The sequence below is a fragment of the Heptranchias perlo genome, chromosome 12, assembly GCF_035084215.1.
Source record: "Heptranchias perlo isolate sHepPer1 chromosome 12, sHepPer1.hap1, whole genome shotgun sequence".
NCBI lineage: Eukaryota > Metazoa > Chordata > Chondrichthyes > Hexanchiformes > Hexanchidae > Heptranchias > Heptranchias perlo.
This window is the reverse complement of record NC_090336.1, coordinates 20,606,603-20,622,581: the sequence shown is the minus strand read 5'-3', so window position 1 is coordinate 20,622,581 and position 15,979 is coordinate 20,606,603. Positions and strand designations below refer to the sequence as shown.

General features: G+C 43.8%; 1 protein-coding gene across 3 annotated transcripts in view; it reads right to left on the bottom strand.

Moving 5' to 3' along the window:
* Window positions 1–15,979, bottom strand: part of osbpl5 (oxysterol binding protein-like 5) — a 171,355-nt gene that overhangs the window by 125,251 nt on the left and 30,125 nt on the right. For 2 of the 3 annotated variants that reach the window (XM_067993735.1, XM_067993732.1), the window contains exon 1: window positions 3,187–3,663. The exons of the other annotated variant lie outside the window; for it this stretch is intronic. Coding sequence is in view for 1 of the 2 variants with exons in the window: in XM_067993732.1 (XP_067849833.1) it covers window positions 3,187–3,207 (21 nt within the window). In the remaining variant the exon portion in view is untranslated. Of the gene's footprint in view, window positions 1–3,186; window positions 3,664–15,979 lie in introns of those variants that run through there. 3 annotated transcript variants of the gene reach the window in all.

Below are 15,979 nucleotides of genomic sequence, written 5' to 3'. Positions count from 1 at the left end.
AAGCCCCTCCCATCTCTGGCAGTAAGAGGTTAAACTGAAATCAGATTGTCTCAGATCACAATCTAGCCATGCGACAAACTCGGGTGTATCATGCAGATATAGCTTGACTGGGTGACTTGTGTGACTGCGGACATCGGTGACAATAAACAGCAAGCACTAGGGGGCACTTATCAGGGCAACTACTACAGACAGGGATGGGGTTACCTTTCAACACTCAGAGGAAAGGTGAGATGATTCTACTACATAGGGGAGCAGGTAAAGTCTGTAGCCCTGCCTGAACAAGATGGGCGGGTTGTTAAATTGGCGGTGGGGGGGCAGGATCGCGCCACATTCCCGCCCCCCACCCCGTGACTTTAACTCCCGTGTTTTGAGGAGTGCGGAGGGCGTCCGCTACAAGGAGGCGAGGACCTCATAAATATTGAAATGTTGGGGTCCGATGATGTAATTCAGACCCCAACGTGATTTTAACATTGAAAAGCGTGAATTACACACAGTCTTGGAGCTGACAGAGAAAGCTGGGGACAAGCAGCATCGGGCCAGAAGAGGCCCAGCTAAGTACCCATTGTTTACATTTTTGAAAGGATCCTTGAGTGCTCCTCCTGGCCCAACAAGGAAACTTCTACACCTGGCTTTCCCCTCAACCTCCACTGGCTGCGATTGGCCTGGACCCCTGCCGCGGCCCGGTTTATCTTTCCTAGGACCCGTCCGGCTCTAGTCCCAATTCCCACTTGCACCCAACCAGCAGTGACGTCACTCCCAACGGTTTCAGATGGGAGTCAGAACTAGTTCAATGAGGCCTGGATGCTAAAATGGGCTCACGCCAAAGAGTTTCCCTCTCGCCCCCCTCTCCCTGAATGTGCCCAGAGTTGAAATGAAATCCGGGCTTGTGTTTCTACATGGGGAGTCGGATAAACATAGACCTACAATCAAGGAGGGGTAAACTCGGTCCTACAATGAGGGGTAAACACAGACCGTTACACTCTGGTATGAGTAAATACAGTCCATCTAGACTTGAGGGGTGGGAAGCAGATGTAGCCCTACACTTAGTGGATTATACACAATCGTACACTTCTGGGGTGGGGGGGGGGTGGGGGGAGTGTTAAACACAGTCCTTCCGTACTCGATGGAGGAGTTTCTGGGCTGCTTATTAATGGAATCTATCTTTAGTGAAGGAGTAAAAGAACTGCAGTCTTGTTTGCTGTTTTAAAATATAATTCTCGGGTTGTGGGTGTCACTGGCAGGTCTGATATTTATCGCTCATCCCTAACTGCCCTGAGAACTGGTGATGGGTCTTGTTCTTGAATTGCAGGTAGCGGTTTTGATACAACTGAGTGGCTTGTTAGTCCACTCCAGAGGGCAATTAAGAGTCAACCACATTAGTGTAGGACTGGAGTCACATGTTGGCCAGACCGGGTAAGGACGGCAGGTTTCCTTCCCTGAAAAGACATCAGTGAACAATCTGATAACTTCACGGTCACCTTTACTAATACCAGCTTTTTCTTTCCATATTTATTATTTTAACTGAATTCAAATTCTCAAACTGCCGTGGTGGGATTTGAACTCATGCTCCCTAGATTATTAACCCAAGCCTCTGCATTACTAGTCCAGTAATGTAATCACTTCACTAACATACTGCGTACTGTGTTGCAGTCACCAACACTCAGATGGTTGTGTTTTGAAACAAATCAAATCCTGTTGTTTTCTGATCCACTGATCGCTCTTTAACTGAATACTTCTGCACCCACAGTAACTCAGCAGGTAAATAACCCGCCCAGTGTGGTATTGAGCCACAGAACAAGAACAGCACCAGGTTCGAAACCTGTGTTGATCTCAGACAGTGCAGTGGTCGAGGTACCACAATTAGTCTCGCACTCCGGGGCTGGGAGGAAAAAAATAAATCAGCTGGAATTCCTATCCACTGATTCCTGCTGGAAAGTGCGTGTCGAGAAGTATTAATGTTGCATGAGGACAATTATGATATTTTGCTCCCTCTGTTCAAACAGCATGCCAGTCTGGACTCACGCACTTGGGTGATGTACTGGATAACTGCTGACACTCATGGAACTGCACTCCAGTATGGCTCAGTGGGGGTTAAATTGGTCTTTGGGTGGTAGTGATTTGGTAGCCCCTTTTACACTACACCCCATGTCCGAATCTTAGGCAGAGTGTAAAACAGGCTGCCGATTCGCTACCGCCCATTTTGCACTATCCCTAACACGAATTTCACCCCGAGTGTCTTTAGGAGAAGAGGAGCCAAAATTAGAACAAAAACTGAATACTTTCATTGCAAATCTACTGGATTGTAATTGCAGTTCTCCTATATTGTAATTCTATGACTAGTTATCATCAGTTGCGAAAGAACAGTCCAACAGCATTGCCCCCATCTCACAAGAAACTCTTGCTGCCCCTTGGCATGCCTCCTGATGTCCAGGTTGGAATTGTGAACTCCATGGGATGCCAAGCTATGCCCTACCTGATGGTGCATCAACATCCTGACTTGAGGCATCCACTCTTGAGAAATCGACCAGATCAGCCCAGAACTCACAAAATGCTGGACAAATTCCAGCAGCCCTGCTTCTTTGCAAAAAGTCAAACCAATATCATAAAAGTCAATTCCTGCCAAAACACTGTCAATTCCTGGCGTGTGAATCCAATTGTGGCGGAGAGGTTATACGCCCAGTGACTGCCAGCTACTGCTCATTACTATTAAGGGGGTTACAGTGACTGGGCACAAAACACTGGCTCCGTGCAAGATAAATGGAGAAGGGCTACAAACATACACAGGCTGGTTGTGAATGAATCATTGTGTTTGTAATTGCTCTCTCTCTCCCAAGCTCCCTCATTTATTCTGGAGCAGTCTGGTGTTCTTTGTTCACAGTACACTGTTCCAACCATTTCTTAATCTCACCTTCCCCTCACTGCAGTTAAACGGACAGCATGTGTACGTGAGGGTGGGAGGATCAAAAATCTCCATCGCACATTATTGCTCCGGCCCTAGCACTAACCTTCCAGAGCAATATTTTTAACCCGAGCAAGAAATATCAGCATGGACCCTTCGCTCATGCAACGCATTTCACGATCTTTGTTAAAGATGCTGAGACAGTCGACAGTGCTCGCTGATTCACAGACCAGGCTCTAGAATGATGAAGGGTTTTTGATTTTTCTCTGTGGCCAGATAGAGCTTACCTCTTGTAACATGGAAGGCATCTCACAGATCAGTGTGTTAAGAAAAGCCCCAGCAGGCTGAAAACTCCGCTTTAAATCCCAGTTCTCTTAAGATGACTCTCAGACACTGAAAAGTTCCCAAAGACCCATTTCACGCACGGATCTGAAACCATATTGTCGGTTCACAGGACAGAAGGGCCAGTTGGTGCACGGAATCTCGCTTTAGTTGCTGCTGGGAATGTCTCTCCTCCCCGTTTCTGCCTCTCCCAGAGACGGGTGGCTGGAGGGGTTAGCCAGCGTTCCTTATGCTGTTTCCCCTGCTCAGCTCCAATTTCTGTTGCTCGTACTGCAGTGTCTTTTCCTTTTCTCTCTCCCGAGCACAAATGGGGGGGGGGGGGGGAAACTGGGAGACGGGCTAGAGAGATAGCTTCATTGCAAGACAGTCAGAGCGCAGGCTGGCTACCAGCATTAGCATCCCAAAGCTGTACAGCTGTCTGGAAGCCTGTGGCAGGAAATACCACAGGACGGCCAGAACTGGGAGGAATAAAGACACAGGGCAAAACCTGGTCAGGATTTCAGTTTCAGGGATTAGGAATGGAGAAACCATTTTCATGATTATGAAAATATTTAAAGGCGCATATCTACATTATTTTATATAAACATATCATACCTCTCACATAACATTTATACGCCCCTGTTGCATACATAAGTAAATAATTACATATGTAAATTGCTATACACAAAACTCGTAGATCGACCATGGTGCTACCTACCATTGTCCGGGAGCTGGAAAGTGGATTTTCATGTTTACTCGCGGTCCCGCTACAGTCTAAAAGTGACAGCTGTTCATCCATTGCTATCGTACAGCAAATTTACTGAAGCAACACTTCACAGGACTAACGAGGTAAAAATATTACATGCCTTACTGATCCTTAAACATACAGGCCCCACAGATGTAATATGTGTAAAACTATTTGCCTAGTGCTTACAAAACTTGCTTAAGATACGGGTAACTTTGTAAAGTGTTGGTTAAATGTTTGGTTCTCTCTCCCAAAACCTCTTATTCTCAGTTATTTACATGTTTGTTTTTGCCCTACTTCCCATTGTAGAAATGCAGTATTTAATTAATTGCAGATGCTTGTTTATTCTCCCTTCATTCCTCCTCAAAACTTTACTTTTTTTCTCAATTATTTGCATTAAATGTATAAAATATCTTTTTCTCCCATACTCCTCATGGTAGGCTGTGAATTGTGTAACTCTCCCTCACGTGTGGGCAAAATACTTTCTTTTAAGATGATTGACAGGGAGCTAATTAAGAAGATTTAACCAAAGAAAAAAGCTTGCAATTATATAGCATCTTTCATAGCCTCAGGATGTCCCAAAGCACTTCTTAGCAATGAAATACTTTTTGAAGTGTAGTCACTGTTGTTATGTAGTCTAATGCCAACCTTCTCTGTCTCCTCTCCCATCATTCTTTAATCTGATTGGTCCTGTTAAGCATGTGCTTAACAGAAACCGAGAGTACCCGTGCCCAATGACAGGGAAGATATTGCAATCACATGGTTCCATAGACCAATCAGGATGTTAGAAAGTGACATCGCCCCACAGGCCAATCAAATCTTTAGAAGTGAACACGGGGAAGGTCAATTTTTATATATATACATATTTATATACAAATGTATATACAGCATCCTTTCATATACCCCAGCCAATATATAGTCATGCATATATCTTTTGACAAATCCAAAAATGGAACAGGATAGTGTGGGGGAGGACTGCAGTGGGGAAGGGCAGAGGGCTGGGATCATGGGTTGATGTATGCTTTATTTCTAATGGAAATTAATTAAAAACCGTAATAAATCATCAATGCCTCCAAATCATGAGACAGGACCAAGTGGAAAAATCAAACTATCGGTGTCCTGTTTACATTTTAGAAATTTCCAGACATCCCACTCAAAAGCTAACATTCTAAAATTCAGCGAGTGGTGACTTAGCTCACTTCCCTGCAGCATGTGTTAAACTGAAAGAAAACAGCACTGAAGGCCATGCCATCAGATGAGACACAGTCCATCAAGCATTGTTTGACAAACTGATCAGCACATCCATTCACAAAACCCTTGAAGCATCTCAGGCCTTGCATCATAACAGGAAGCATCAGTTCCTCCCCCCACTCCCCACCTACAGTGCGCATTCTGTCTGCACTCTGGATTGTATTGTGACAGGAGGCAGTGTTAAACAGGCAGCCTCCAAAACATGGTACCGCAAAATGCTAGAATTAGTCAGAAAATACCCAGTTACAATCACTGAATTTGAACCCTGGTCGGTCTTGGAACAGGGCCTTCAATGCACACAGGAGAAATGCTGCAGCTATTAGTGCATGGGCACCTTGTGAGAATCGATCCCAGTTTACCTGAGAGAAGGATTTCACCACGAGAGTGGGGTCATACATTCGATTCCAGTGGCAAGGCCAGATTCATCTGTGTGTTTCTGACGTAAAAACAAACTTTTTCTCGGCCACCCTTTCCTAACTCACCCAAGCGGCTATTCTTGTGTGTAAGCCCAGGCAGGGGGTGTTCTTCGGTTATTCCACTCTGAAGCCTTCACAGCTGAGCCCAGTCCTGTCCTCATCCAACACCCACATATGCCCACTTCCCAGCAAGAGTCACTGGATAACAATGAGGAGCAGGTGCTCTGGCTGATTTTTTTCCCCTCTCCCTAGTCCAGAGGTGCTGAGGCCAATTTTAACACCCCGAGTGCCGCACTGGTTGAGATCAGGAAAACAAACTGTTGCAACTTCCTTCATGTACAGGAAGGGGGCTACACACAGTTTTATCTGTTAATTTTTGTTGAGTGTCAGCATCTTGGAGAGGGTGGCAATGTTGGGGCAACTAAAGTGAAGCCTCAAAGACTGCACTGCATTGACCTCCACTGTATCAGCACTGTCCTCGGACTCCGTTCTGTTTGTCCTGTACCTGTACCTAGGGTTTCCCCTTTCTATTTTTCCCATTATCATTTATTTTTGGCAAATCTGTTATTTTATGCATTTAGGTGCTCTCAAAACCAAATTCAAACTTGGTACTAATTAACCTGCTATCACATTGTTCTGCGTAAATGTTAAAATAAGTTGATGTTGCCTCTTGTTTTGTAACCAGAAGCTGTTTCATTGAACCCTACAGAATTTTCACAATTTACAAGTCAAGTCAATTATTCATTCACTAGAAAAAGCATTGAAACATTCAGGACAATAATATTCTCTCAAAGTACAGGATTTTTTACAACTGTCGGGTATTGTATTTTAAGATTTTCATTCCACTGTTGTTTTCTCAATAAAAATAACTTGCAATTATATAGCTCCGTTAATATAGAAAACATCCCAAGGTGCTTCACAGAGTTGTGAAGAAAAGCAGATGCTGAGTCAAAGAAGGAGAGATTAGGAGGGGTGACCAAAAGTTTGGTCAAAGAGGTATGTTGTTAGGAGGGTTTTGAAGGAGGCGAGGAGGTGGAGAAGCATTGGGGTTTAGGGAAGCAATTCCAGAGGGTGTGACATTGGCAGCTGAAACACGGCCGCCAATGATGGGGCCAGGGGAGGAGCGATGCACAAGAGGCAGTGGAACAGAGAGTTCAGCAGAACAGGAGGACATTACAGAGATGGCGAAGCACCGAGGCCTTGAAGGGATTTAAAGATAAGGACAAGAATTTTAAATTTCAGGCATTGGGGGCTCAGGACCCAATGTTGGTCAGTGAGGACAGGGGTGATAGATATGCAGGCTGGTGCTGGATAGGATACAGACAGCAGGATTTTGGATAAGCTGGAGTTTATGGAGGCTGGGCGATGGGAGGCCATCCAGGAGAGCATTGGACTAATTGAGCCTGGAGGTGACAAAAGGTATGAAACAAGGCTTCAGTGATGGAGACAGCAGTGCTACAGAGGTGGAACTAAATGGTCTTTGTGATGGAGAGGGAATAGGGTTGGAAACTAAGCTTGAGGTGCAACTGGATGCTGAGGCTATAAAAAAATCTGGTTTAGCCTAAAAAAACAACCAGGAAGGAGGATGGAGTTGGTGGAGAGGGAGAAAAGTTTGTGATAGGAAACAAAGACGATGGCTTTGCTCTTCTTAATGTTTAGCAGGAGGAAGTTAAAACTCACCCAAGACTGGATGTCAGACAAGCAGTTTGACTGCACAGAGGAAGTGGAGGGGTCAAGAGGGGTATCGGAGAGCTAGAGGTGAGTGTCATCAGCGTACATGTGGAAGCCGACCCCATGTCAGTGGGTGATATTGCCATGTAGATGAGGAAGAGGAGGGTTCAAGCTTTGATCCTTGGGGGACTCCAGATGTAACAGTGTAGGGATGGGAAGAGAAACCATTGTTGAGGATGCTCTGGCTACAAACAGATAGAGAAGTGTGGAATTTTTTGCTTAAACTAGAATCCCAGCTTTACCTGAAGGGTCTTCAAAGTTTCTTCCCGCTCCTCAAAGGTAATTGAACAAAATTCAGAATATCTAACCCTCATATCAATCATCTTTAAACAGTTGCTTTCAATTCCACGATATCTCCATGGTTCCACCTAAACATCTATTTTGCAATCTATAGAGTATTTAATTATGTCCACTTGGTTCTTTATGAACTGTGGATAAAGTAACAATGGCAGAGCTCATGATGTTGTGAGGTGATCCAGTCTAATGGAAATAGGAAGGGAGTGAATGTTTCAGATTGTTAGCAACTGGGCAGTAAGCAGAAACAGATCCGGCACCTACTAATTTCTGGACCCAATGAATTGTACGTTGTTTGATTTTACAGCTTGCCAGAGTTCTTTCTTTTGTTGAGGTGACATTCCTTTATGTTTTGAATGATATTTTCTGCCCTCTGTCATTGCACACATCTCTTCAAGCCATGCAGGATCCCCAGCTAAAACAGCAGGTAGCCAATCTGCCACTCCTCAACCATCGACAGGAGTTCCCACATGGGGTCTTCTCCATTAAGTTTCCTCTCTCCCATTGTGGGAAGTGCCAGGCTCCTCTTGACATTTTCCTACAGCACACAGTAACTCAGCACATGGAGGACACCAGTGCAGACCCAAACCCTACCACTTCATAACAAAGTAGCCCAGTATACTGACTAACTCCTCAGCTTGTCAAAACTGTGAGGAAGCTGATCTCAGGCTAACTGGCAAGTGAAATTGTCTAAGACTATGAAGGATGCACATAGATAAACATCTCTTGCAAAGATCACATATTTTTGATAGATTTCAATCCCACTCACCCATCTTTTCACTCTATTACTCAATCCTTTCTGTCTAGAAAAGCATTTTCCAGCAGGAGTCATTGGGAAGTCACTAGAAGTGGAAATTCTGACTGACTTTCCTCTCCCTAATTCAGAGTTGCCAAGGCCAATTGTAGAACTCTTACCACAGCCCTGAATACATTTTGCTAATTCAGCAATTAAACCTGGCACCTTTTGGTCTGTGTGGTTTTGGTTACCCCACTTTCTTTATTCACTGGGCGAGCTACTTCATAACAGAATGTGTCTCCTTAGCAAAAAAAAACTTATGTTGTGCTCCTACAAGAAAACACATACAATTACTGCAGATGGCAACTACACATTCACCATACAGGGTGTGACAGCACATCAACAACATTTTTCATGAAATCTGAGTCTCAGCCCACAACAGGCAGTTAAAAGGAATTCAGTCCAAGAATGATATAGTCATAAATGGAATGTTTGGAAAACACATGGCATAACCTCAAAGCCAGACCCAGCTCAAAGAGGGAGTGTCATGGTTGCTAAAGAAGGGAGAAGAACACAACAGCTGTGGATCATTACTTATTGAGGTGACATCACATGCAAGTTACCGGATGATATGTTCATAACACAAGGATAAATTTTGATGCAATTTGCATCACTATTATTGCAGTGTTTCACTAATGCACAGTGCAGTAGAAAAAGCGTCATAACAGAGACATAACAGCCAGCCTATCTCCTCAAACTCACAACAACACATTGCATATGCTTCAATGTGGGATAGAACACTTCCATATATACAAAATTATAAGTAATCCTATTTTTGCTGCACTTAGATCTGCAATTAATTAACAAAACAAGAATTTCAGGCACATGAACAAACAGGATCAGGTCTGAAGCTTTGATACAAAGTGTTGCTGTTACTCATTCATCAGGATGCCAAACCCTGAATATCCAATTGCAGGTGGTGGGAATGCCTTCGGTGGGAGTCAGGGATTGAGTAATGCAATTCTTAATTGCCTGTGTCTAAAAAGTTACCAGGGGCAAAATTACATCTGAAAGCCAAATCCTGTAAAGTTAGGAACAAGCAATCATTAAAACAAAAGCAAAATACTGCAGATGCTGGAACTGATGAAAGTTCAATGCCATGAAAGGTCAGCAACCATTGTCTTGCAAATCTATAAATAAGCAAGTCTCCATCAAGGATGTGTTATATCAAACTGAGGCATGATCAGGAGCATCCTTTTTGCATCATGTTGAAAGCTTTGTGAGTAGACAGTAATATGGGAGTAAAGTACAGAGGAGCTGTACATTTAAAATATAGAATGGAGTCTGGCTTTTTTGGGGATTTGTTCAAACATGAAGCAATGTAGAGGAAACCTAGCCTGGATAGATTAGTAATGTAATTTAGGCTCAGGTAGTCAGGGCCTTAACTAATCTGACTGAGGCTTTGTAGGGTCACCCTTGGCCTACACTGATTCCCCTTTTCTCCTAATAGAAACTGGAAAACTGAGAGGTTCTTAAAAAGAGGGGCACAAAGGAAAAGATAGTTAAATATGGACATCTTATCCATTCACCAGTCCCAGCCACAAGAAACAACATTCCACTCATCTTTCAGGTTTAAATGAGGCAATTATGACTAGGAGCCCAACACCTGTGAAAATGTTGATTAACTCAAACCTGGTCCACATCAATTACAATAGTCCAAAGTTTTCTTAGTCTGAAAGGTGAATCTTCATCATCATCATCATCATCATAATACAATCAAGGTTTAACTGCTAAGTTAATGGGCCAACCACACTGTAGGATCCATGCCCTTCTTAGTAATAATTAAGATCAGTGGCAAGTTCACTGGGTCTGGAAGTTGGCCGTTAAATGTGTGGAGTAAGATGGGTGTCAGTTTGGTGCTAAAGTTTTAAAAACAACAACTCCCCTACTGGCCCAGTGTATAAAAGCACTGCCTGTTGTCGTACTAAACTATGCAGACCAGAAGATGCCAGCCTCAAACCTTGGTCTGTTCTGAGTTAGCTGATCTCAGTTGGGTTATTATAATTGGTCTCAGACCCCTAAGGAAGAGTGCGGAAGATCAGGCAGGGTGCTTGAAAGAAAAAAAAGAGAAAGAAAGAAATTTATATCGCATCAGCACTGATACTCAGTGTAAAGGCCCAGTCACCAAGATTGGCTTTTGGATCATCTACCAGAGAGCAACTGGCTTGCACTTTGATGGTGGGGGCGGGGATCCACTTTTACAAATTCTGTTCCAGTAAGTGGTCTCAGGAGATTTCTTTGTTTAATAGTCAACTTGGTTGAATTAAATATTTGACTGAGGTCACTTCTGATGTAGAGGGCTTCGCATAAAAGATTGGGAGCTGCTTATGAATTATGGTTGGGTCCAATAAGATCTGCACCTGATCATCTTGAATGGCTGTGATTGGTAATTGCATTCTCACCATCCTGCATCTATGTTTAGTAAGAAAGAAAGCATCTACATACCCTCCATCTTTGAAAGAAATTGCCCAGGGCCTTTGTTGTACATAGTCTAGCTTAGTGAACAGTACGCAAATAGTCAAATTGAGCTTGGGTCTCAGCGAAAGAGATAGCAAACCTAAAAAGGAGGTCGCTGGACTCTAATTACCCTAGTCCCTGCCCAAGACTTTGGATCTTCAGTTGTCTGGCTTCTTTATTGTGCACTAAGAACAACATTATCAACCCCAGATATAGACTAGTGTTGCATTTACTTTGACCTTAGGGGACGAGTTTACACTGGGTTGTTATTGGCTGCATGAGACCTGCACATCAGGAACTAGAGGCACAACTGCCCCACTAATGCCAATGCCAATAGAAAGTATTTTAAGCAGTTATCCAGATGACCTACATGTTAATATTAAGAGAGAAAACAAAAATCAACCTGATTATTTATATTTTTTCCACCAATTTTCTCCCTTTCCTGAAGGTGCTGATGTGAGACAACACAGATGTCTTTGAAGACATTATTTTGTGAGTGCATTGTAAATCTTTATCTCTTTCACTTCCTGTAGGTTTTTTCCCAAGATGACACAGGAGCAGATGGCGTAGCATGGTCACCGCCTCTGTGGTGAAGCAGAGGCAGTGAAGACAGGCCCCCCCCCCCCTGCTATACCCTGGCATGAGTGGCATGGTCTATAAACATGGGTCCTTGGGTATTGACGGTAGTGAACATACCATAAAGAGGTGTCTTTGGGCCTGTAGATGTTAACTCTCACAAATTCGTCCTCCTCATCAAATTCATGCAGCAGTATAGGAACATCCAAAGGAATTCCATCCTCACAGTCTTAAGAGGTACAACTCATACTTAGGAGTCATTGGTAAGACTTCAGAAAGGTCTTAGCAAACTGAAAGCCACAGCAAAAAGACAAAATGTGGAAGGAAATAAAATATCTTTGGTGTTCAATTCACAGGTAGTGAAGTGCTCACTAGCAAAACAAAAACAGATTTCAACAGTCACTGAATCAATTGAAGCTTTGTACTAAGAAACATTTCAAAGCAGGCCTGGCCAATTTAGCAGTCATGCATCCAATTTAAATGGGTGAGGTGCACATAGGGGTGGAGCATAAACCCAAATTGTGAACTTTAGTGTGGGTCCTAATTTACATAAGCATACAATATAAATAAGGCTCACATATACAGGTAGCATGTTCCAGTATCTCCCACTCCAGCACTTCAAGAACCTGCCCCTCCCCCCAAAGCCTCTCCCAATACAATGGCATCCCAGGATCACCACTTCTGACACAACTCCCCCGGGCTTCATACCATGTCATCCTTTGTCTCCCCATGCTGTCACACCCTGGGACCTTCTGTCCCCAGTATTGACAGACCCCATTACCTCTCCCAGTCCCTGAAAACTTCCATTCTCACAGTGACCTCTGACTCTGGGACCCCACCATTCACCCTAGGTCACAGCAACCCCCTCAGTTCACTCTCATCCCAGGATTTAAGTTCAGAAACTCAATGCAAAATGAATCATATTTGCAGATAATATCAAATAAGAGGCATTGAAGGAAGCAGCTCAGAAATGATAGGACAAATCGGACAAAATATGTACATGGGCCGAAAACTAGCAGCTGAAATTTAAAGCAGACCAGTGTAAAAAGAAAATGGGAACCGTAAATTCTTTGTGAATGCTGTTGAATTAGCTATGTATGAAATGAAAAGAGATCTGGGAGTCTTAGTAGATGTGACAATTAAATTTCCAACCAACGCAGAGCAGCAATTAACAAAGTCAACAGAATGTTGTACTACATAGCTTAAACAACAGGCTACAAGTCTGAATAAGTTATGATTAAAGTGCACAGTGCTTCAGTCAGACCACACCTCGATTACTGTGGCCAGTTCTGGTCACTGGGAAACAAGGGAGACATTCAGGCAATGGAGGCAGTGCAAAGAGCCACAAGGCTGATCCCTAGTATAAAAGGTCTGAATTATGAGGAAAGACTGGAAACTTGGGCTTTATAGCCTGGAAAGGAGGTGCCTGTAAAGGTGACATTATGCAATGCATAAGACAGTTAAGGGTAGGAAAAGGGCATAAATGAAACTCCCTTGTTATATAAACTAGATATCATCATCCCCAAACATCCTTATGTGCGTTTCTCCAATCTTTTAAAAGGTGGACTAATTAATACTTTAGTGAGATGCAACAAGATATGAATCATTAAGCTGCTTTATTTTATGGTCAGAAAGTGAACGTATAAAGTAACACATAACAAATTTTATCTTACTTTAACTCATATTCGTTTCTCCTTGTCTTAAAGAAAATAATAAACCGCATCACACTCTCTCACTTAGTGGGCTACAACCTGTTGGCTCCTTTCTTTAGGTTGACAGGCCTCGGCCTTACCTACCTCCATTCACAGAATGGTTTTACAAAGGACCGTTGTTCTTTTTGTGTTCTCCTTGGACATGAAATTTCTCTTGGCACCTTCCCAGCCTAGGGGTTGGCCAGTAGAGCTGCCAATTAAATTGGCTACCACTGTCCCATGAGTCAATTTCTACCAGACAACAGTGTACGCAAAAGCAGTTTCTCCCACCATCTCATAAGAACATAAGAAATAGGAGCAGGAGTAGGCCACATGGCCCCTCGAGCCTGCTCTGCCATTCAATCAGATCATGGCTGATCTTCAAACTCAACTCGATTTTCCTGCCCGATCCCCATATCCCTTGATTCCCTGAGAGTCCAAAAATCTATCGATCTCAGCCTTGAATATATTCAATGACCCAGCATCCACAGCCCTCTGGGGTAGAGAATTCCAAAGATTCATAACCCTCTGAGTGAAGAAATTCCTCCTCATCTCAGTCTTAAATGGCCGACCCCTTATCCAGCGATTATGCTCCCTAGTTCTAGACTCTCCAGCCATGGGAAACGGCCTCTCAGCATCTACCCTGTCAAGCCTCCTCAGAATCTTACATGTTTCAATGAGATCATATGTAAATGCCTTCTGGAAGTGTTTGAAACAAGAAAACAGACTCTCTGTTATCCGCTCAAATGGTTAGGTCGCTCAACGCCAGTGTGAATGGGTGCATGCTTCACCTATTTGTACCTCAAAGTTGCAATCGGGGTCCCATGTATGTCATAGGACCCTGATTTGCATATTACAAATAGCCACCTGCCTGAAACAGGTAAGCATGCCAGCCGTCCTTCTCAATGCGCCACCCAAAATGATGGCAGTCATAGTGGCAGTGTAAACGTAACTGACCTGATGCCATTTTCAGGCCACTTACTGCCCCATTGATGCCACTAGGCAGAGGCACTTAAAATTGCCCCCCATGGCACTGGAAATACATGGGGGGCATGATCACAGCAACTGCTTTGAGATTGTGCCAAGCACTTGAACTCTGCCACTGACTCCATTGACGTTCACTGGGTCAGGGGGAGGAGCCTGAAGGACAGAGCCTTTGCTGTTATGGGGGCACATCTGCAGCGTCACCTCCCCGCCACCCCCCCCCCCCCCCCAACTCCAGGAGACTCCAAAAAAGCTGGCGTTAAATGTCTGGTTTGATCTTTGGGGGTCTGGGTCCTGCCCGCGGCCTGGACCCCCCTGGCAGGGCCCGCTTGTGCCATATGGCTGCTGGTGCGCTTCATCCCACTCTTCATAATGACCTCCAAATATCTGCTGGGTCCCGCTAAGGCTGAGGAAGTGGGAACACCCACTGTTAGGAGTTCCTGTGCTTGGCCCTGCCTCCTCCATGTCTGTGGCCTTATTTGGGATAATCAGAGGCTCCACAAGGACACTGGAAACGTCTGTGTAAGGCCAGGACTTGGTCTATCGGGTCCCGGCAGAGTTTTCAGCCGTTCCGCGTAAATTCAGGGCCTGCATGCCTACCTCCACTCTGCTACGTATTGCCTGCCATCCTCCTGTGTATTCCTGGTAATACCTAATAACAATCCAACTCACAAAATGTGAGAGCTGACTTCAAAGGACTGGTTGCAACGTGAAAGAATTCCCACAGCATAAATTGGCACCATCAGCATGTAACATTGCATTGGTCTGCAAAAGATAGTTTTATTCATAAGTCGAAGTACTTATCAAGGTCTATAAAGAATACATTCTAAAAAGGCACTTGCTCCCTTGTAAACTGCTACCATCTTAATGGCTTTTCAGTATTATACTTTCAGTATTTTGCTGTGATTCACTGCTTCTATATATTAAATGAACTTGACCATTAATTTTAGCTTGTACACATTGGTCTGACTACACTGTATTTTATACCCTTCAAAGGAGATATGAGAATGGGGTGGCCATCCCATATGATCCCTGGTGAACTATCCATTGCAATTCGGGGAGAACTGTTAATTCAGGGTATGATCATACATGTCATGTGTAATGGTGCAGGTTTGGATCATAGGAGGCTCGGAAACTGCCTTTTGACTGCGAGCACAAAACAAAAATGTTGGGAGGAAACCCAAGCCCTCATCTGGTAATTATTTAACTGTGGTTATGTAATTGCATATTTTTATTTAATTGCGTACTTTTTATAAAACTATACGCAATTAAACCACAGTTAAAAAACCCAAATTTCTGTTCCCAACCCTCCTCTCCGGAACCTGCTCTCCCTCTTGCTGAACTGCTGTTCCACAGATGCAGGACATCCTTGCATGACCTTAGACAGTGAGGTAGCAGTGGGATATTCAACTATGGAAGGCACCACAAACAATCTCGACCCGATATCCATGTATTTCGCTGAAAGGTAAGGAGGAGGAATCTTGGCTGATGTATTTTTTCTCCTTCCTAGCTCAGGGGCTCCTAAGGCCAACTGCTGCCCTGATTGTGATCAACTAATAGAGATCGGGGATCTAGCCTGGGTCCTTCTTGGTCTGAGTGATGTATTGCCACACCAATCAGTGAATTTACCAAGTGAGCCAATGGGCAAGCTCAGTGTGCCTGTTTAAGTAATTAGGAAAAAAAATTCTGGTTCTATGTGTCAAGCAACCACTAACTTTAAATATATGTAACTGTTGATACTGAGCTCCAGGCAGCTTTGTCTGCCTGGCATCGCTCCAATGAAAAACAGGAACTGGTAAAAGAAGCCATGGATTTTCA